Source organism: Miscanthus floridulus, chromosome 8 (assembly GCF_019320115.1).
Source record: "Miscanthus floridulus cultivar M001 chromosome 8, ASM1932011v1, whole genome shotgun sequence".
Taxonomy (NCBI): Eukaryota; Viridiplantae; Streptophyta; class Magnoliopsida; order Poales; family Poaceae; genus Miscanthus; species Miscanthus floridulus.
In genome coordinates, this window is record NC_089587.1 from 94,360,018 (window position 1) to 94,383,731 (window position 23,714).

The following is a 23,714-nucleotide window of genomic DNA, read 5'->3' on the forward strand; positions in this document are numbered from 1 at the left end:
TTGAAGTGCCTCTAAACAGATGCGCACGACACTTAATTAGGCACTTATCACGTCCGTGCTTTGTATTCCCGTCCCGTGGATATGGTTCCGATGATTTGAACCCCTCACAGGGATGAAAAAACCGAGTTCACACGTCCATAGCCGACCACTTGCATTAGATGTCGTGTTCTCGACGATGTTAGAGATAAAGAACTAGCTAAGTGTTGTTCGCAGCCAATCTATTGGGGATATAGTCTGCGACATATATGCATGCAACAATTATATTAAACTAATTACACTTATTTGTTAGCATCAAAAAACAAAAGATGTTGGAAAATATTTCATACAATAGCTAGAACAGGGAACCGTGGAATGGCCACATTAAGAGCGAATGGCTCATCACCAAGGTGGAAACCTGGTTCTTATGGTGGGGGAGGTCCGTTGTTCATACCACCTGATAGATAAAATGCAAAAAAATATGAACATAAAATATATACACAAAAAAATTCTTCCAAGTAAAATATGGCAACATAATTAAATATAGATCGAATGCAAGGAATAAGAATATATATAAATGTAGAATGCAAAGAAATATGAATATAAATATAGATCAAATGAATATAGATAGAATATTGGAGAAGACAACATATCAATACCATTAAAAAATGCAGGAGCCATGACCAAATCACATAGAGAGAGAGAGTGGATGTCTTGAGAAGTGAGAGTGAAACGTGAAAAATGAGACTGAGAGAGTTCGTGGGTGGGTAGAATCGATGTATGTGGCCGGTAGTTTGTTTTATATAGGGGGCATGGACATCACTCCTGGTTTTTAAATAGAACCAACAGTGAATGTGGCCTCATGTGTGCACCATTTTGGTGGTTTGTTGTGAGAGAAAAACATTGTATCATGGCTGATAAGGCCTGGCTAAAACCAACATGCATGGAGAGGCTAGCTCCTGGCCGAGGGCCATTTTATAGGGGCTAGCAGTCATGGTACATTTTTATTTCTGAACTAAAGTTATCGGGGTAGGTGGAAGCAGTGTTCCAATTGTTGTGTTCATGGGCGTACTGTTAGCATGTGAGGAGCATGTACACATCACTGTTGGTTTTAGTTTAAAAACCGAAAGTGAATTAGGCCTTCTGTGTCGGTTTGAGCAACCGACTATGATAGAAGCTATCACTGTCGGTTTTAAAACCAAAACCGACAGTGAAGTGCCTGCCGCCATCGCGGCCTTTTAGTAAAAAAATATAAAAAAATGACTATCGGTTTAGAGCCTGTCATCGCAGCGCTATCTCTACCGATTTTAAAACCAAAACCGGCAGTGAAGGGCCCTGCCGCCATTGCAGCCTTTTAGTAAAAAATATTAAAAAAATCACAGTCTTGTAGCCTTTTTATAAAAAAATATAAATTTTTTTCCGAGCCTAGGATTCGATCCTAGGTCTCGGGGTTCTTAGTTTCGAGCCTTAACCACTATGCTAGAATAGGGATTACGTTAGAATTAATTGTTCTTTTTCTTTTATCCTGTCATAATGCACTACTAAATAATAAATGCAAAATCAAAACAGTTTGGCCCACCTGGGATTCGAGCGCGGGTCTCAGACTACAGAGTGCGCGGCCTTAACCGCTGAGCTATGATAGGAAGTTCGCTTAGTTTACTTTTTATTTATTTATTTATTAATAGAAATAATGCAGTTAGTTTATATTCTAAAATAACATAAAAATTTATGTCTTGATTATTTAATTCTATGATAATTAGTTAATGGTCTATAATTATCAAATAATAGTGTTTGTGAATATCATCTTAATATTTGATTACATAGTCAATAATTAAATTATAGAGATACGCACAAAATATAAATTAAATATTCAGTGCGAATTACTGATACAACGTCTGCATAATGATTACATAGTTAATAATAATCTAACTATCTTTAGGTGCATCAACAATGAGGGCCTCATTGTGATCAATTCGTACGTAAGCAGGTTCGTCACCCTCTTGAAGGATAGGTAGGGGTATGTTCGCCTTGAATGGAGGCATTTCCTAATAGCCCCTGTAGTCTTCTTCGTCCGTCACTCCATCGACACCGACAATTTTCCTTTTTCACTTCTAGGACTACTTTTAGCCTTCTTTTTATCTTGTTGTCCCTTGCACAGAAGACTTGTATAGCATCTCTTGCAAGGACGAAGGGATCGTCTCTGTATGCGGTCTTAGTGAGATCAACGGTAGTGAACCCTTCGCTGTCAGTGTTGATTTCCTCTAGCCGGACCCACTGGCAGTGAAAAAGAGCTGCCTTCAACAGACTGTAGGCTAGCTCCCATATCTCCTCTATGAAACCATAGTATGTCACCTGCACATTGCCATTTTCGTCGTGAGCATCAAAACAAACACCATAATTTTGGTATGTGCTCTTAACATCTTGCTTTTTTGTGTAAAATGTGAATCCATTGATCTCATACCCTTGGTACTTAAGATATGTACTCGAAGGTCCCTTGGCTAAGGCATCTAGTTGATTACCCAACTTTATTCCAAGCAAGCGACGTTGCAACCAGCTGGTAAATTGCTCCTTATGTTTTTATCCAGCCAAGCCTATGACCTGCTCGGATACAGAGTTTGCAGCGATTGCCTATGCTCGTCAATATATGGCATCACACCCTCGGCTTGCTAGAGAACAGCGAACTGTGCATGTCTAAAAGAAACAGGGTCATCTACTAGAACAGATTTCTCCCCGATCGTTCCTTTGCCAAGTAGTCTTCCCTCGTGATGAGATTCTGGAACTCTAGCCCTTTTGATGTCTAGATAATATGTGCAGAACTCAATGGCCTCCTCCGTTGACCATCCTTCAACCATGCCCCCTTTTGGCCTAAATCTGTTCCTAACATACCTCCTAAAAACTTTCATCAATCTTTCGAAAGAGAATATCTGATGCAGGTACATTGGGCTAAGGGCTCTAATTTGGTCAACAAGAAGTATGAGCAGATGCAATGAGATATCAAAGTAAGTCGGTGGGAAATGCATCTCAAGTCTAACGAGAGTTTCGGCTATGTCTCACCGTAGCTGCTCTAGCGTGGACACATCAATGACCTTTTTTGAGATCGCGTTGAAGAACGAGCAAAGCTTTATGATTGGGGCGTGGACCTTTGGGGGGAGGATACCACACAGGGCAATAGGGAGCAGCTGAGTCATAATGACATGATAGTCATGGGCCTTCATAGGGCCATAGTTGAACTTGAGTTCTCTCATGTTCACTAGCCTCTTCGGGTTCGCACAGTAGCCTGTCAGGACTTTGAGTTCATTGAAGAAAGAAATAAGCACATGTTTTTCTTCCTTCAATGTCCATGACGCAACCGAAAGTTCAAACTGGCCATTCTCTAGCTCCACAGGATGCAGCTCTTTCCTGATTTCCAAGTGTTGCATGTCCAGGCGTGTGGCTAGTGAATCCTTTGATGTCCCCCCGGTGTCCATCAAGATGTTAAGAGTGTTAGCGCACACATTTTTAGTGATGTGCATGGGATCAAGACAGTGGCGTACACTCAGAAATGGCCAATAAGGTAGTTTCCAGAAAACCATTTTTTTCTTCTAAACGCTCCCATCAGGCGCTGCTACTACATTGTCCCCCTTCCCAATGACAACCTCTAGTTTGTTGAGTTCTCGAAGTATCGCAGGCCCGTCTCGATATTTTGGAGCTAAGCATTTCTCAATAGTACCGTTGAAATCTTTTCTATTCCTACGGTAAGGGTGATCCTTATGTAGGAACCTACGGTGTCCCATATAAACTATCTTTGAGTTATTTGGCAGATTTACCGTATCGGTGTTGTCCAAGCACTCGACACATCCAGTATAGCCTTTTGTCTTCTCTCTGGACAACGAACCTCGACCTGGCAGGTCGGTGATTGTAGCGATAAGTACTCCCTTGATCATGACATGTTCCTTTTTATACTCGTCCCAAACATCTGACACACCCTTTTCAAATATCTCCACTAGTTCATCGATCACTGGTTCCAGAAACACATCGATGTCATTCCTAGGTTGTCTTGGCCCTTGGATCAGTAGTGGCATCTGGATGTACGACCGCTTCATAGAGACCCAAGGTGGAAGGTTGTATATACAGAGTATCACTGGCCAGGTGCTATGATTGCTTCTAACCTGGTCAAAAGGATTCATCCCATCTGTACTCAAAGCAAACCAAAGGTGCCTTACCTCTCCACTGATGTCCTTATAGAACATAGTATTGATAGTCCTCCAGTCATGTCCATCGGCGGGGTGCCTCATCATTTTATCTTTCTTACGCTCTTCGCCATGCCAGCGCAACAGCTTGGCTGACTTTGCACATGCAAACAGCCTATGCACCCGGGGAGCTATAGGGAAATACCAAATGTCCTTTATGAAACCTCCTCTGGTCTTGGTACCCTCATCTAATGGCCCTTCCTTGTACCGTGGACTTCACACTTGGGGCACTTGTCCAAGTCTTTGTATTTTTCTCCACGGTACAGTATGCAATCATTGGAACACGTGTGGATTTTTTTCAACCTCGAGGCCGATGGGGCAGATCATTTGCTTAGCTAAGTATGTTTTTTCTGGCAACTCGTTTTTTTCTGAGAGCATTTTCCTTATTATACCTAACAACTGATCAAAGCCTTTATCGCTCAATCCATTTATCGATTTGAACTCTAATAGCATGATGTCGGCTTCCAGTTTACTCATTGGACAATTTCTATACAATGGTATTTTGCCATCTTGTCTCATTTTCTCTAGCTTTCTCAGCTGTTTTTCACTAAGACATCTGGTCTCTACATTATGTAGCAGCTGAGAAATGCCATCGTTATCCTCGGTGTCGTCAGCTAGCGTGTTCCTAAACATATTATTAACTATGGCCATAGGTTCTGTGTTGACACCGGGTTCCTTGTTAGCATCGTGGATGGCTATGTCAGGCATGTCCACATCATCATCGTTTCCCTGTAGAACATTCACACCAACCTCGCCATGCATAGTCCATATCGTATAGTTTGGTATGAACCCCCTGGTAATCAAGTGCGATCGTATAGACTCAATTTGACGAAAGTTCCTATGATTCTTGCAATCTTTGCATGGACAGAAGACAGGGTTCTCATTCCTAGCATGGGCTTTGGCATTGGTGATAAACTGACTGACGCCATGCATATACCGCTTGTCCATTCGGGACAGATGCATCCACTCTCGATCCATCTCTGCACAAAAAAAAAATACCGAGACAGTAATTACAAAGAATTAATAAGAAATCGAGCTTCATGAACAACAATTGTAGCTCGAAAGTACCATTTGTGGAAAACATTATTGTACACTAATTATTGAAAAATTGAAATTGGTAGCCCCGGCCCTGTAAATTGAAAATCGTAGTAAAAACAATTATTGCACAATATTAAAGAATAACTATTCTACTCTACTTCTAAGAACTAATTATAGCATCACATACTAACAATGATGATCTTGACCACCATGGAATAATTATCTAGGAATTTAAATGTGTTCATAGACACCAATCTTTTGGATGACAGATTCACCATAATTTGAGCCTTGCACAAATGTTCAATTGGAAAAGTGCTCTCTAGAATGGAAAAAGAACTAGAATGAGAATCGAGCAATGTAGCCATCAAAACGAAGCTAATTAAGCAACAAAATCAAAGGAGTGGATGTTTGTTACTAACCTTAAAGCAAAAAGATTAAGCCATTCTTCAAAATCCAAGCACTAGTTTCATGGTGAAGAGCAGCTGCAACAATGGAGGAAAGGGTCCAAACGCGTGCCTCTGTTCTCGGGATGGAAGAGAGGAGGAAGGAGAGGATGGCTGCAGCCTTTTTGTGTTGTAGGTTTATCACCATCGGTTCTTGGCTAGAACCGACAGTGATAGTGCTCAATCACTATCGGCTCTTGGCTTAAACCGGCAGTGATGAGTGTCCGCCAAAACACTGTCGGTTCAAGCCAAAAACCGGCAGTGATGTGGTCCTTCACTGCCGGTTTTAAACCAGCACCAATCATTTTTTTCATTTTTAAGCTCATAACCAACAGTAAAGGTACATCACTGCCGGTTATCATAAATCCAGCAGTGATAAGGCCGGCAGTGATATACAAATCTGACGTAGTGGAGGGGTAGCAAGTGGCAGTTAGGCTCCAATCATATATATGGCAAGATGGAACTAAACATGCTCAGCTGGTCGCTCAGATTTTATGGTAGATTCTGCCTATTTGGTTAAAGTGTCCTCGACTTGATATGCGGATGTTTTATTTTTCTGGATTTATTGTTCTAGTTTTTTACAACATTAATTGTTGTTTCAGTGGTAGGCCATACGTCCATAACACTGAAATGCCTATGGTGATTTTATTGCCAATCTCGAGACAAGGTAGACGTGTACATATATTCATATGTGTGTATGTATCAGTGTGTCTGTGTCTATATCGTTATTTGAAAAAAAAACACCGAAAAGGATTGACATCCGGCAATGGAAGAGATCGAATCGAAAGAGGATTTATATGAAGTTGACATATATATGTTTGCACGCGTGTGGTCTTTTTAGGATATAGTCCAGTAAGAGATCAGGACAGTAACATGAATGAATTAGAACATTAATTAATGAATTCTGGAAAACAAATTCTCTAAATTTTGTGGAATGTATAGCCAGGGAAGATTCCAAAGTCGACGGGCTTATTTTTTTGGTTTCATCAAGAGAAGTCGATTGATGGTAGTAAGGCTGTGTTTAGTTGGCTGAAATTTGGGAATTTTGGCTACCGTAGCACTTTCGTTTTTATTTGGCAATTAGTATTCAATCATGGACTAATTAGGCTCAAAACGTTCGTCTCGCGATTTCCAACCAAACTGTGTAATTAGGTTTTTTTTTTCCGTCTACATTTAATGCTCTATGCACGTATCGCAAGATTCGATGCGATAGCTACTGTAGCACTTTTTGGGAAAACTTTTTGGAAGTAAACAAGACCTAATTACTCCAGCTTTGCATGCACGGTCGTCTAAAAGCCCCGTTTAGTTCCAACCCAAAAACCAAAAATTTTCAAGATTCCTCGTCACATTGAATTTTGCGGCACATGCATGGAGTACTAAATGTAGACGAAAAAAAACTAACTACACAGTTGGCCGAGAAATCGTGAGACGAATCTTTTAAGCCTAAATAGTCCATAATTGAATAATTTTTGTCAAATACAAACGAAAGTGCTACAGTAGCCAAAAGCCAAAAATTTTCGGAACTAAACGCGCCCAAAGACTAATAAAGTTGGGCAGTACTGCATGATGTGTCAAGGGATGTTCGGAGTCAAAGTCGACGACTTTTCCACCTCATTCTCCGATCCGACGACATTCGTGGCCCACAGCTGGCTAGATGTTGAGTTCGACCAGTACCACATGACACTGACTTGATTTTGACTCCTTTTTGTGCTCTTTATCTTGAATGCGTTGCTAGGAGCTCTTAACAAATTCCAATAAGCTGCAGTCCAAATCAGTGTCAATGATAACACGGTCTGGAATTGAAACTGAGTGTAGGATTCCCTCCGTCTACAAAAAGAATGCAATTCTAATATTTTGAGGAGTCAAACAATTAAAACTTTGACTAAAATCCTATCAAAAAAACTTTGATTAAAATCATATGAAAAATTACGAACACTCGTGAGACAAAATAAGTACCATTAGATTAGTTATAAAATATATTTTTATAATAAATTTATTTGGATACATAATTGTTAATACTATTTACTATAAACTTAGTCAAATTTGAGCTAGTTTGACCGGTACAGTTCCTATAATTACATCCTTTTATGGACGTAGGAAGCACGATGTTGGAATAGTAGCACTTGCACTAGTAACCAGTAAACGCGCAAATAATGATTCTTCGTTCATGCTACAAATCGAATGCAATTAATAGCAACTGACTTCCATACATGACAATTAATGCATGCATGCGCTGCCTGCCGAAATTCAACAGCTAGCTCCAAGAGGGGTCGGTTTCTTCACTTCGTTAAATTTGCTGTATGATGACACTGTTCAATGTTGATATTTGATTATGGACACTACTCAATGTTGTCGTTGTTAGAAGATACTTTTCAATTGTGTTAATTTGCTCTAGGCATTGTGGCTATTAAAATAATATTTTGTAGTGAATGGAAAAGAGAAGTTAAAATGACCAAAATACCCTTGACTATTATCTACAACTCTTAATAGTTATCTAGCTAAAAACATCATAATTTTTGCATATAAAGGCGGATGAAAACAAATGTCATATCAAAATTGTAGAAACCCAATGAGACTTATAACCTTTTTTTGACAAGTTATTTTGTTTCAAATTATTGTGAAAACCCTTTTTAAATCCTTAGAATTTGAAATTCAAAATTTAAAATCTAACAATTTAAAAAGATTTTTTTCACACTCTAAATAGTTTAAAATTAATCATAAACTTGTCGACTACAAAGTTGTAGATCTCACTAAGCACGAAAAAAGTTGTTTGAGCACTCTGCACTTGCATTGCACGGAATAGAATCCAGGATACTATAATGTCTTCTAAAATTAATTGTTGAGGAATGAGACTTATTTTTAGAGACACATATCTTAAGAGGCCCCCTCTTAATAAGGTCCAAGCCCCACTAAAATCTCATGCTCTCTATCTTTGGCTAGTGTGAAAATCCACAATAGGGGATGACAATATTTATATATCTAATTAAAAAAATGTTGAAGAGTATTTTTTTCACCAAAATATTTATTTCTATCAATTAGAGAGGATATAAAGAGGCTCTTGCAATTGCTCTTAGATTCTATTTGGCAGGAGATGCCAAAACACAATTTCATTGTAAGTCTATGAAAGTTATTGAAACCGGCGAAGTCACGTTCCAACGGCTTCACTTATGCAAGTAAAAAAAAGACTCTTCAGCTCCTCTCAGTCCTTTATTGGTGAAGCCGTTTGGCAGCATGGCTGTACCTAGAGCTAAAAAAGACGAAATTAAAACTGCTCAAAACCCCTTTCCAAGAGAACCTTAACATCTAGGGCTACCTTGTTCAGCTGTTCTGACCAAGGGAATTATATTAGGGTGTGTGGAGCGGGCCGGGGGCCTGCAGGATGACACGTACGTGGAGAATCCCTGGAAAATACTATATGCCACGGCATCCGAGGAGAGACAGTGACGCAGAACCTTTAGGACTCATGGCACCCCGTTGCGGTCCGCCCAGCAGGGACAGTGATGTTACGTACACCACCCTCCTCGTCCTGCACAGCTATACTACCTAAAACCTACAGTTGTTATTAGTTCCTCTTCATATAGCTAGTAATTTCTGTAAAAAGGGCGAATATATAGAAGATATATGACATCCAAACAGTACAACGTGTAACTAAAAGTAGTGGTAAATGGTAATAATTATATTGCTACTAGATAGAAGATTATGTTACTTACACAAATCATGCATGCATGGACGTATGTACATACAAGTCTCGATCATCGTCATTCACGTACGACTTCGTACATACATGTATGCGACCACATGCATATATCATATATGTCTCAGTCGGGACGTCGATCGATCGGCTGACGATGAGTATGTACTCCATGCCGTGCCATGGCTCCCGGAACTTGCTGCAACAGTGCAACTACTACTCTGCAAGCTAAGGGTGAGAGAGGCTAGCTACCTCGCTTGCAGCAACAAGCGTGTACCGTGCGTGCACAGTTGCTCGCTCTCCACTACCTGAGGTGATGATGGATGCTACATCATGCATCCATGCATGGATTCACACCTCCCCAAGACATGCATGCAGTCGTGCGGAAGAACACACGCATGCATGCACAATATTGGCCTCTGAAACCCACCCCGAAAAAGCACCCATCCCACAATTCAGAGAGCTGTTGCACAATATTGCTTGCAGCTAGTAACCCTTTGTAGGGACGGTTTGGCCAGCTGCCCCTACTGAACCGTCTCTACAAATCATGCATTTGTAGGGGCGGTTCCCAGGCCGCCCCTACAAATCGATTTATAGGGGCGGTTGGTGATTGAGCCGCCCCTAGATTTGTAGGGGCGGCTGGTATTACGAACCGCCCCTACAAATCTATTTGTAGGGGCGGCTCAAGAACCAACCACCCCTACAAATCTATTTGTAGGGGCGGCTGTAGTGCCAGCTGCCTCTATAATACCTATTTGTAGGGGCGGTTCAATCTAGAACTGCCCCTACAGTACGTTTTCCCGCAAAAAAAAATTCAAATTTACAATTCAAATTCGACCAGAACTGTTTGTTTCTGCGTATTCCGTCCAGCATCCGCGTTGCCGAACGCCCCGCGACCAACGTTCCGAACCGCGTTCGCGTTGCCGAACGCCACGCGACCAACGTTCCGAACGCGACTACAAGCACAATAGTATTATATAAAGTACAATTACAAGTCCAATTCGTAATGATATATATATATACAATCCATCATTAAATATACAAATTTCATACACATTGTTATCAACGTCCTAGAGCTAGCCTTTCAGTCTCACGAAGGTGTTGGTACTGAGGATTTGTACCTAAGTCAGACTCTCGATCATGGTAGGCGCCTCTGACGTGTACAATCTGGTCCAATATGAAGTTGCAAAGGTCGCCGACGAGCTCTAAGAGTTGGTCATCCTTGTATGGGTCTCTTTTCATTCCTTTCTCTTCTCTCCACTACAAGAAAACAAGTTTCAGTTTAGTATTTCATACCATTTATGAAGTTTTTATACTACGGGTGAAGAGGTTCAAACTTACCCTTAAGGGGTGTCTCCTGTAGGCACCGGTGTTACTCATCATAGAACATATATAGTATCCACAATGTACACTCCCAGGCCTCTGCTTGGGGCACTGTGTGTTTTGCATATAAAAATATTAGGTAATGCTTTTGACAGCCATGTAACGGAGTACTGAAGAAGTAAGTTACACTTACCGCACATAGTGTTTTTATAGCCAGCTTTTCCTTCCTCGCTGGATCATGCCTTCCGTGATGATGAGAGACATAGAACCTAAATGCCATGTTCGAATTATTTTAGCAAATATAACTTGTTAGTATGCATAAGTGAACGTTACAAGTATGTATACAGACATATAAGCTAATGAGGATTGTCGATATGTATACGTCTTGAGAATCGATATGAAGTCTTTGTATGTCGTCGGGTCCTTATCTATTGAATCAAAGACCCATGCCATGCTCTTCCCGACATCGACGGCTATACAAATCCAGTGGTTGCTGCATGGATTTAATCATAGAACTAGATAAGCTCTTTTACATCGAATAAAATATATCGAACATAGCTTTAAGTTATAGTTGAACTTACTCGAAGTTGTATGGTAGCCATATAGTAGAGTGTTGTTGGAGATTTTTGAAAGCCAGAGCAATGTATGCCGCAACCTTAAGGGACTCTTCCCTTAGCTTCGCACTACGGATGCGCTCTTTCTCCCGAAGAGTCTTTGCAGCTGCTAGCTCTTTGGCATCCAGTGTCCACCGTTTAGGGTAATTAAAATTTGTTTGGGCTATAGCTTGAGGGTCTACATACCCGGCTTTCACACTTGGCATTTGTTTGACAATGTGCACTTGCATTCTACAAATTACGGCGTGGGTTAGTTACAACAAAATTCAAAGATTACATTCATATCATATCGGGAGGACAAGGACTTACAGGCACCACGTGCGAATTAGATTCATCTCCATTTCTCCTAGGTGAAAGCATGTGTGCATGTCATTGAAGTCAAAGACAATTTTCCCGGCTGGGCTTCCAAATGTGCCGGTGGGAAAGCATGCTTGTATGATATCTATGCTCGTTGGGAGAACACGCAAGTACCAATCATGGAACCCTCTCATTCCAAGTGGTAGGCGCTGGATGTCCCGGTTTGGTAGGAAGGGCTTGCCTCTTTCATATTTTTTTGGGCAATCCTTTGACCATTCGATGGCATCAACATTTGGATACTGCTTTGCAATTTGGTGAAGTTTGCTACTGACGGCCTCCTCAGAACCCCGTGATGGGACTTTTTTAACTTGGTTTTCAGGCTTGAACTGATCATGGGAATACCACTTGGACACCGACGAGACGTCTTTGATCGAAACATAAACTAGCCTTATGTGGATTGGAATCTTCTTTCGGAGTTCCTATTCAGGCACGTCCTCATCTTCTTGTGCATCACCTTCTTCAGGAGGCACTCGTTGTTCATGTATCGGTTGTGCTTGTTGAGAAGACTGTGGCATCTCATGATGCACTTGCCCGGTACGAGCTGGAGAAGGTTGTGGCATCTCATCAGGCACATGCTCGATAGGAGGCGGGGAAGAATGTGGCATCTCAGGAATGTGGGGGTCACGAGATGGTGAAAATATCTCCCCGGCCTCAACAACTCGCTCCAAATTTTGGAGAGGGGGAGGCGGCGAAGAAGCAGTCAATATAATGTCCCGTTTGTGCCAGAGGATGAACTGCCCCATAACGTCTCTGAGTAACACCAGCCCCTCGGGAGTTGCGTAGTCTATCCTCCACTGCATGAACTCGGGCTTCACTGTATGCACCTCGACCCTAGTGTAGTCCGGCGATATGTTATTATTGTGGTGTAAGCCACCGGGAGGATGTGCAACACCCATTGCCACCTCCATCATAGTGTTCTGCCGGCCGCTGAGAAACACCAAGGTGCAACTAGTAGGTTCCCGTATGAGATCGACTGAGGTTGTGGCTGCAGTGGAACCTTGGCTGCTAGGAACTTTCGGAGGGCTGCCAACTAATTCCAGTTCTCCCGGTGGCGTCACTAATATACGTGGCTCCATAGACATTCCTTGCTCCTCCAGCGTCTTCGCAACTAGAGCCTTCACTTGGAGCTCAAGACTAGTCTCCCGGTCTCGGCCATGTTTCTTGTACATGTGCCTGTCCTCTTTGAATCCTTACTTCCAAGTCATCCTTTTCCCTAGCCCCCTGGTGCGGCCTGTGTGCTCCTTGTTTCCCAAGCCAAGGCTAAGCTCGTCCCTCTCTCTAGAAGGATTGAATGAGCCCTTCTCTTTGTCTTTAGCATATTTCAGTATCCTTGATACCGCCTCTTGGGTCTCCGGCTTATCAAACTTAAGATTACTGCCGGATGGTTCTGTACTCCTCGCATATATCCAGTTCCTTGAGCGTACCTTCAACTTCGTCACATCGATATTCCCAGCAGCTGCGGCCTCTTCATCCATCTTTCTAAACTGCTCTTCCTTGGCATAGTAGCCACCGGGGCCTAGATGATGGTGGTGTTTGTTCCTCTTCGCTAGCTCGGTGTTACGAGCACTGAGCTCCAATGCCTTCGCTGAAGTCTTCTGAGCCACGAGCTCCTCCCATTGACTAGGAGTTATTTTGCCGAACTCGTTGAAGGGAGTTAACCCCTTTTGGATATACTTCGTGTTAAGCTCCGACCTCCAACGTCGCAATGACTCTCCCATCATCCTGATAGCATTTTTTTTACCAATTCGTGCTTACCCTCCGGAAATCTAAAATTGACCTTCAGCTGCCTATCCCATAGTGCATTCTTTATGTTCTCTTGTACCTCTTTCCAGTTAGGGATTGCTGGGTTCAATTTATCTCTTACTAGGGCCCCGATCGCATTACGGAATCGTCCTCTTAATTCCTTCGGCTCAAGAATCTCCCCTGCTGGCCCAACCTCCGTTATCACATAGCAAGCCTTATCTAGATATAGATTTCCTTTTCTATCCCCTCGTTTCCTCTTAGGCTTGGTAGTCGTGGTTGTGTCTTGAGTTTGTGGAGCAGAGGCATCGTGATCCGTCTCTATGGTTGTTGCCTCTGCTCTCCTTTCCTCTACTCCGTCTTGTCCAGCGAGATGTCGCGGACGTCGACGTTGTCTTTTTTGAGTTTCAGGAGGGACCTGTATATAGGACAGGTCAAAGTGTTAGCAGAGGTAACACAGCCAAAGCTTTAGCAAAATTTACAAGCTAAGGCTTCTTCCCTACCTCCTAGTTCGGGTCAAAATCCTTGTCCAAATCTTCCTCCGTTGGCCTCCTTCTTGCTTCAGGTGGGAAAGGATCCTCGGGACTTTCATATCCCTCTTCTGACTCATCATCCTCTTCTTCTTCGCCTTCAGCAGCCTCTCCTTCAGGGCCTTCCTCCTCGTCACACTCCTCCTGAGTAAGCATCACTTCTAGATCTTTTTCTACCTCGTTATCGAATTGTTCCTGAGTAAGCTGGTCCTCTAGTGCTTGCTCCTCAAGGGTTGGCTGCTCATCATGCTCGGGGCATCGAGCTGCACGGTCTGTTGTTCGTGACATTATTTCGCGCTTTGTTCTAAAAGATGTAAGAAAGTGTGCTTTAGGTACGCGAGAAGGTATAAGAAATCAAAAAGGTCTATAAACCAAAGTAGTCCTATAAAACAATAATATAAAAAACAAGAAGTAGCAGTGGTAGAGGCCTCAGAAACATGTCAATCATCATCTGATCTTGAACTTGGAGCATCAAGGCATCATAACAGAGAAGAGAGGAGAAGGTAATGTAGGGGCGGCTGCTAATGATGCCAAGTTCCTCACAAGTTCTTGACCATCAGCTCATATTCCATATAATGTATGGACTTGGACAATTTCATCATCGGCAAAACAAAGGAGAGGAGAGGAGAGGGGAGATTTGGCAAAAAAAAAAGCAACAACTGCTTAGCAAACATAAAGCAGTAGATGATGGCAAAACTAGCCAAAAATAGTAGTGGCCCACTGGTCCTATGCCCCCAAGCTACAGCAATGCTCGGGGCATCAAGCTACACGGTCTGTTGTCCGCGACATTATTTCGCGCTTTGTTCTAAAAGATGCAAGAAAGTGTGCTTTAGGTACGCGAGAAGGTATAAGAAATCAAAAAGGTCTATAAACCAAAGTAGTCCTATAAAACAATAATATAAAAAAACAAGAAGTAGCAGTGGTAGAGGCCTCAGAAACATGTCAATCATCATCTGATCTTGAACTTGGAGCATCAAGGCATCATAACAGAGAAGAGAGGAGAAGGTAATGTAGGGGCGGCTGCTAATGATGTCAAGTTCCTCACAAGTTCTTGACCATCAGCTCATATTCCATATAATGTATGGACTTGGACAATTTCATCATCGGCAAAACAAAGGAGAGGAGAGGAGAGGGGAGATTTGGCAAAAAAAGCAACAACTGCTTAGCAAACATAAAGCAGTAGATGATGGCAAAACTAGCCAAAAATAGTAGTGGCCCACTGGTCCTATGCCCCCAAGCTACAGCAATGCTAAGATTATCAAAAAAAGAGAAGACTATTAGAATTGTACAACAATTAGTACAACAATTAGTAGCCAGACTCCATCAGAAGAAAGAAGTAAAAGTTTACTCACTACATAAGTAGAAAATACTCTGAACAGATAAAGGTACTGATAACAACTACTTGAATTTAGTATGCTGTTGTTGGGAATTTTTACTGAAATATGTTAGCTCCATCTCATATGGAAGAATATTAGAAAGTAGAAAGTGACTTGCATACACAATTACTGAAACCAGAAGTTTTCAATCAAGATGCATTCAGAATCCTAGTTCTAGAAAAGTTGCAGCTTTAAAATGAAATGGGTGATGTGCTTACTCTAAGGATAGATGATGGATTATGAACTATTAGTCTCCTAAAGTATATCATAGTTGTTTCTTTTTTATGGCCAGAGAACACTACATCCCAAATACACCCAAATGAGTGAGACAGACTTAACCTACAGACTTATGTTTCAGTGAGCCCTCTTGCACACTTGTCACATTTTCTGACCTAAATCAATACATTCACAAAGCTAAAAATCAAAGAGAGTGATACCCCTCAATGTGCACTAACACCATTCTCTGCATATTTGGTTCAGCAAACATGTCAAAAACTACATATAACAAACATGACTAACAAATTACTAGAGGAAACTAGAATCAAGAACAATAAAAATTAAGCATTCCAAAAAATACTTATTCCTAAAAATTATCTTTACTGATTTTCAACTCAAGTTTATCTAGTAAAATTGTAAGAGCAGAAAAGAACTATTTTAGCTTATAGGAACGGTCCTTTTGCAGGTTGATGATGTACTAGAGTCGAAGTTAGCAGCTGCAAGGTTAACACATTTCTGTTAAGTTCAAATAGGAGCCATGTGTCGAGTGGCAGTGCAAAGAAACATATGCAATAATTGAATCACTCAATTTAGCAAGCATATGAGAAGAAAAGGGCTGCTGGAACTATATACCAGGGCCAAAAATATATAATAGCTAAAAGATCATTGTTTTAAATGGTTGTACATTGTTGTCGGCATCAGCACATTGCTTTATATGGTTTCAAATGCCTTACCAAGCAGAGCAAGCAGGTTGAATTAACATGACATTGTTTTCTCTAGTTGGACACTGAGTTCACCATCAAACTCGCCAAATCAGCTTATTTCTGAATTTTATTTGAATGAACTCTAATCTGAATTTTCTTTAAGCAAGGCAACAATTACGAATTTATTTATGTTGGTGATTAATTTCTGCAGATTTGTATGGTCAATACATGAAGAATATGACTTCTAATATCAATGCACGCTGCCAAAAGAAGATTGCACACCAGATAGAATAGAACTCCCTTCATCTTTCATCGTTTGGTCAGTTACCATGTTCAATGGATGCCCACAATCACAAGTATTTATGGAAAGTCTAAAATAGGCAATAATGATATTGGGAGTTTGAGATGTATAGGACAAATGGCAACTAGCATTATGTTTTGTTTTCCTATATCAAGTTACCACATGTAAAACTAGTTTGTAGTAATTCTGACTGACTGATTACTATTTTTGGTTTTCTGAACTTTCGGTTTCCTTATTAAACAGTAATGTGTGCTTACTGATTTTTCAACTCAACTTTACTGATTTTCAACTCAAGTTTATCTAGTAAAATTGTAAGAGCAGAAAAGAACTATTTCAGCTTATAGGAATGGTCCTTTCATATAGAATCATTAAACATATAGAAGATCAGAGATTCATAGATCAACCAAGTCCAAAAATGTAACCCGTAACGGATCCCTGGAACCCTGACCCCAAAATAAATCCTTATTCTAGGAAAGTAACCAAGTGTATAAGAATGGAGCAAAATAACTTGATTGACATGATGAACTTTCCTAAATCTGGCTGTGTGGACGTTTAGGTCTGCAACAGATCAGAGTGCCACAGAAACAACGCCTCAAAAGGCAATATGCAGTAAAATTTACATTATTCTGTAGTGATAGTTAGCAAGCAGTAGTCATCAGTAGTAACATAAAGCATACCACCACTAGATTACTACTGCTAGGACTACTCCCATACTTTAAATATGTGCGTTTGTGTTTATATATATGTTGGGTGGTCAGGTCATGTCCTTGTCAGCGTCAAGCTATGGATCGGATGGGATGAGGCTGCCGACAATCATCACAAGTATAGTGATCATCAACGAACTGCCCCCGAAAACAACGCGTAACCAGCTGAATATATACCCAATGCCAACGTTCAAACAGCATATATAGTGATCATCACAAATAGTAGTTGAGTAGTTTGGGGGGCACTGGGGCAGGGCAGTACCCACCAACAACCAAGCATGGTGCCGCTTTGCCTGGCCTCATCAACGGAACAAACAGACATGCTGAATCATAAAGAAAAACACAAGGCATCCATCCGATCCGTCGTCTAGTTTAGTTGTGCTAATTCTTGAATGAATTTAATATAAGTCAACAAACATATCGGACCTCTCAGGTGCATATATCTATCTGGTAGTTGAACGTTGCAAACATAAAGAAGATGGGGGCCCATCAATAAATTTGGAGGGGGGGACTAATGATGCATGAACCAATTTAGCCATGGATTACTGTATGTTATTAAGAAAAATGAAGAAACTAGGGGTGGCCATTGCTAAACTAAATACTAAACTCCAAATGTATGTATCACCGTCCTACACTTCATCTCTAAGTTATCATCCACACTAGATATATGAAAATGTCTTATCAAATATTTCAGTCTGTTTGATGGAAATAGCAGCAAGGATGAAGAAATACTTTTTCTTTAATTCATGAACACATGATAAACAAACTTCTTTTCATGGGAGCATGGTGCATATATGGCTACAAGAAGAATCATAATAGGGCACTAACTAGTAATTGTGTGCAGAAGCCCCCAAAACTCAAAGTGATTACACCAAAGCAAGGCAACAAAGTAATATGGACAAAAGAAAAACCTCAGTGGTCTCTCAAACGCCATGTTGCAGCACAGCACACAAAAAATGGGCATGTATGAGGTGCAAGAATTTTGAGTTTTTGCACAAGATATTGCTTGTAAGACTAGAGATGCATCAAATACAGGACCACCTAAACTTTCTGGCTATCCAATGCAAGACAGTAAGGATTCGGTTCATAACTTGAAAACGATGAATACCTGAAAATGAGGGCGTCGGGGGCCGGTCGCGGGACGCCGGGGGTCGGCACGCGGGGGCGGGCGCCGGGGACCGGGTGCGGGTGTCGGCGTGCGGGGGCGGGCGCCGGGGGCCGGGCGTGGGACGCCGGGGGTCGGCCAGCGCGCGGGGGAGGGCGCCGGGGGCCGAGCGTGGGACGACGGGGGTCGGCGCGCGGGGGTGGGCGCCGGGGGCCGGGTGCAGGACGCCGAGCGCCGGGCGCCGGGGGCGGGCACGGGCACGGGCGCGGGATCGGGGGCTGGTGTAACAGAACCGACCAATTATACGAAATTAAGTAAGAAAATCATCCGCCAGAGCAGACAATTTAGCAAACTTAAGCCCGTATAACCTGGTAGTCCGTGAAATCACGAAGGATTTCAAACCAACTTCCATTCCAGCCAAGATCGTAATAAGTTTAGCGATCACCATCACAAATTACATAAAAGTTCGCAATCTCAGATACATCAGAGTTTCAACATAGTTATTACAAAACTAGTTCGAATAAAAGTAGCGGAAGTCATTTGATCAAACCACACACACACTCACGCAGAGTTTAAATATAGTGCCAGCGAATGATCATCTCCAACAAAAGCATCAGACGAGACGTAAGGAATGACCATGCCCATGGTCCTAAGCATCACCCATCGTAGGATACAGGCAGTTGATACAGTAGCCGTAATACATCTGCCCATCTGCAACAAGTGGGAATAAAACCCTGAGTACGAGAAGGTACTCAGCTAGACTTAACCGACAAAACGAAAATAAGTGACACCAAGGATTATGAAGGGCTTTCTAGTAGGGTAGCTGACTCATTTGCAAAAAGAAGCATTTTTAGCATTTCAAGAACCTTTAGAAAAGCATTTTTGCCAAGTTAATTATTATTAACCTGTCGACTAGATTTGCACCTATACTAGAGTAAACATGTGATTAAGCAGATAATGATAACCAATGATCATTAAACAACTTCCATACTGTCATATTCATTATAACTGTCCAAGTGTTCCATAACATTTACTACGATGAAGTCACTCAAGTCAAGTGCTCACTATCCAGGAGCGATGGCGATTCGAATCGATTCCTAACCAGCTGGTGATTTATTCCTTACACAAACCTCACTCACCCGCTAAAGTGAGATATTGATCACCGAGTCAACTTTCCAGGAATCTCGGGTTTGCCAGGAACCACATGTACCCGGGGGCCGACCGACTGCACTTTGGTCTTATCATCCCGCCCCCGTGTCCTACCACACCTGCTCCGGCACAGTGCGTTGCGGGCAATCTACTCGGCCCGAAAAATCTCCCAGCTTCACGGTCGGAAGGTACTTTATCCGGCCAGCTAAATGTAAGGCATGCGTTCAACATGACTCGAGGCCCAACAACGGTCGGTCCTTAATCGACACAGACGGAAACACTACAGTCCAAAACTCTGTAAGTCTCCGTCCGGTCTCAACTTCATTTAACACTTAGTTATACCATGACTTCATAGTCATCCAAGCAGATCCAGGTAACCACCTATAGCTCGCAGGTGACAGGAAATCACCTGACTTCTACCGGTCTAAGCCAGCTAAGCATTGACTCGACTGCGGATACCAGGGTAACAAGGATATAGTATAACAAAGGTAAACAAGGTATAATGCAGCAACGGTTGCAAACAACTCCTGAACATAATGCATCAATTAAGTAAAGCATTTAATTAAATAATTGCAAACCGGGAGAAAAATGCTCCGGGGCTTGCCTCTCTCGAAGGAGCTCAGGCGGTGATCGGGGCACTCCGGAAGTTCCTCAACGTCCTCCTCGTCGGCTTCTGGCACTTCCTACGGCTGCACCTCGAGCTGCTCCTCGGGCTCCTCGGGTATGACGACTGGGTTCTCGGTTTGCGATCCTGTATGATGCAATGCGCGTAAGTGATTATGCAAACGGTGCATCGAAGGAGATGAATGCAATGGATATGTTTAAATGCAAGGTAGTTAACATCATCTAAGAAACTATACTACAAGCACATGTCATCTACTGCATTCTCTTCTACTACTTAATATGTTAAGTCAACATATCTTATGAAATGCCTCAAAGATACACCAAAGCTATTATTATTAACTAACCTTGTATTAAAGAGGATTATTTTATTTCCTTTTAATTAGGGCTGCAACAGCAATCTATATTTCTGGTGCTTATAAAAATCTGAGAAAATTACAGTAGCATGGTACTACTCTAATTAGTCTACCATCAGATTTTCATGGTATTTGAATGAGTGAATTAGCCTACACAAAAATCACAAACTATGGCATGATTTTGTACATAAAAATACTTTGAACTGTGAAAAGTGTCAAACAACAGAATTAATATTTTTCCTAGGTTCTTCATGGCATACAATGACTGTACAAAAATTATCACATGCATGTTTTATACAAAGTTTGCTCTCTAGCAAAAATAACAAAAATCAGCCATTAAAGGTACTTGAAGTACACCTAAAACTTTTCCCACAGCACATGCATGAAACATATTTTTCCTAGGAAGTACATGACATAAGAAGATTATCAAACTTGAATTCATATTTTTCTGAAGCTTATAGATTCTTCTACACATTTTTCAAGTTATCAGCAATATACATGATTAAATAAAATCCTACAGAAAAGTATCCCAAAATGACATGCATTAATTTTACCAAGTAGATCTGATGATAAGGAACCTAGCAAAATTTGTTTCAACAAATTTGGAGCAAATTTGAGCACCCAAACATTTTTCAAACCATTTCAAATTTCAAATAATAAAGAATAAATGAAAACAAATCATTTAAACAATGCTGGGCCGGCCCACGGGAAATAGCTGGCCCATGGTCACTTCTGGCCCGCGCGGTCCGAGCGAAAAGGGAGCGCGGCGGCCTGGCAGGGCTTCGGCCCACGGCCGCTTTGGCCCAGCTCGGCCGAAGCAAAGGGAACACACCGACGCCGAGAGTACGCGGCGGCGCGGCTCGGCCAGCGGCCGGCGGCCATCTCCGGCCACGACAGGGTGAGCTGGCGAGCGCACGGGATGTGCGAGGAGAAGGCGAGTGTGGTAGGGTAGCTAGGCGAGGCTGGAGAAGAGAAGGAAGACGGCTTCCATGGCGGCCGAGCACGGCGGCGCCATGGCCGTCGGTGGCGAGGCGCGGGGAGGCTCGACCTGTGCTCGGAAGGCGGCGCAAGCTCGAGCGCGACTTGAAGGAGGGCGAGGCGGAGTTGCAGGCGTGAGGAATCGGGGAATGGCGCGGTGGTGCGGGAGCTCGACGCCGGCGGAGCTGCGGGCGCGGCGAGCGCAGAGCTTGGGGCTCTCGGCTCTTGGAGAAGAAAGAAGACAGCACGGGCGGGAGTGAGCGAGCGCACTGGCTGCGGCAGGTGAAGGCAGGCGCGTGGGCGCGGGCGTAGGTTGTGGCTGCCGCGCGGCGGGCGACGCCGACGCATGGTCGCCACGCGGCAGGAGCTTCCTGATGCGGTCGGGAGCATGGCGCGGGGAACGGCGCGGCGCGCGGGAGAAGGAGCTAGCGCGTGGGGCTGGGCTGGGTCGAGGCGAGGTGGGCTGGCGCGGGAGGCGCGCTGCTGCGGGCGGCTTCACTGGCGCGTTGGGTCAGCTTCGGCAGGTGGGCCAGAAACGAGGCGGCGGCCTGATAAGGAGGGAAAAACATTTTTCATATATATTTTCAATGAATTTTTACATGCTATCTTTAAATTATTATTTTGAGCAAGAAAATGACCTCTTTTAAAAATGTATCAAAAATGAAAGTTGCTTAGAATTTAATTCTCTACAACTTTGCTTTTATGACCAAAGCCAAATTCTTTCTAGATTTTGAATTGTAACATCAAAGTCCACGTTTAGCTCAAAACCCTAATTTTTGGAATTTATTTTTGAAGCCAAATTTTTGAATTAATTTGAATACAAACATTGCTCCAAAAATTGAACTAAACATTGCTAGATGATTTACAATAGTATCCAAACATGTTTTACTAATCTAGCAAGAAAAATTCGGGGCAAAACAATTCTTAAACAGGTGTATGCAACATTCAGGTTTCATGCATGTTTCAGATGTTTCAAAGCAATGTTTCAATTGGTATTCACATGATTAAGCATGTATGATTTGGATGCTTGATGATGCATGATATGCGTGATTTGCAGTGCCTAAATGTAGGCATAACACCGAGGTGTTACAGCCCTCCCCCCTTATAAAAATCTCGTCCCGAGATTTGGGTTACGAACCAATTGTTATAAAATTCTTCATAAGCTTTTTGTAGATACTCTCCTGTTTCCCAAGTTGCATCTCCCTCATCATGATGATCCCACTGTATCTTGTATGTTTTCACCACACTATTCCGAGTAGCACGTTCCTTAGTGTCTAACACTCGGACTGGTTGCTCACGATACACCAAATCTGATTTGAGTTGAATACCTCGAGATTCTATTCTTTCCTCCAGAACACGCAAACATTTCTTGAGATGTGATACATGGAAAACTAGGAAAACTGTACTCATTGTCTCAGGTAACTCTAACTTATAGGCTACCGGACCTCTTTGCTCCAAGATCTTGTATGGTCCTACGAATCTCGCGGCAAGCTTTCTTCGGATTCCAAACCTTTTCTTCTTCATTGGCGTGACTTTCAGATAAACATAGTCACCAACTTCAAATGCAAGGGGTCTCCTTCTTTTGTCTGCATAGCTTTTCTGACGTGATTGGGCAGCTTTCATATTCTGCTGAATAATATGAACTTTCTTCTCGGCTTCTTCTACAAAGTCAATGCCATAATACCTTCTATCACTAGGCTCGACCCAATTCAATGGTGTTCTACATTTTCTGCCATATAAAGCTTCGAATGGGGCCATCTTGATGCTTTCTTGATAGCTATTATTATAAGAAAACTCGGCTAATGGTAACCATGACTCCCATGATCCCTTAGAAGACAATACACAGGCTCTTAACATATCCTCCAAAACAGCATTCACTCGTTCAGTCTGACCATCTGTCTGAGGATGATAAGCGGTACTACGAATCAAACTAGTTCCTAAGCCTTTGTGTAAATGTTCCCAAAAATGAGCCGTGAACTGTGAGCCTCTATCAGATACTATGGTCTTTGGTATACCATGCAACCTCACAATTTCTGCGACATACTTCTCGGCATATTGAGGTGGTCGATAAGTTGTTTTGACAGGTAGGAAATGAGCGGTCTTGGTAAGACGATCCATAATTACCCAAATCGAATCATGTCCTTTTGGGTAGTGGGCAAACCCGTGATAAAATCCATACTGATATCGTCCCACTTCCAACTAGGGACTGATAATGGTTGCAACATACTGGCAGGTTTCATGTGAATGGCTTTCACTCGACAAC

The 23,714-nt window shown here is 42.3% G+C and overlaps 1 protein-coding gene across 1 annotated transcript; it reads right to left on the bottom strand.

The window, feature by feature from the left end:
• Window positions 1–15,757: 15,757 nt before the first annotated feature.
• Window positions 15,758–21,841, bottom strand: LOC136469599 (uncharacterized). Its single transcript, XM_066467726.1, has 3 exons — window positions 21,522–21,841; window positions 18,351–18,625; window positions 15,758–15,780 (listed from the first exon to the last, which is right to left on the bottom strand). The coding sequence occupies exons 1-3, from the start codon at window positions 21,839–21,841 to the stop codon at window positions 15,758–15,760; spliced, it is 618 nt and encodes a 205-aa protein (XP_066323823.1).
• Window positions 21,842–23,714: the final 1,873 nt, after the last annotated feature.

Excerpts from the sequence above, each read along its gene's own strand:
- LOC136469599 (XM_066467726.1), bottom strand. The coding sequence starts at position 21,841 with ATGCTCCCGACCGCATCAGGAAGCTCCTGCCGCGTGGCGACCATGCGT. Across the intron at positions 18,626-21,521 it reads GCGCCGCCTTCCGAGCACAG|CCCCCGATCCCGCGCCCGTG; the intron begins GTCGAGCCTCCC and ends CTGTTACACCAG. Across the intron at positions 15,781-18,350 it reads CCCGACGCCCTCATTTTCAG|AGAATGGTGTTAGTGCACAT; the intron begins GTATTCATCGTT and ends CCAAATATGCAG.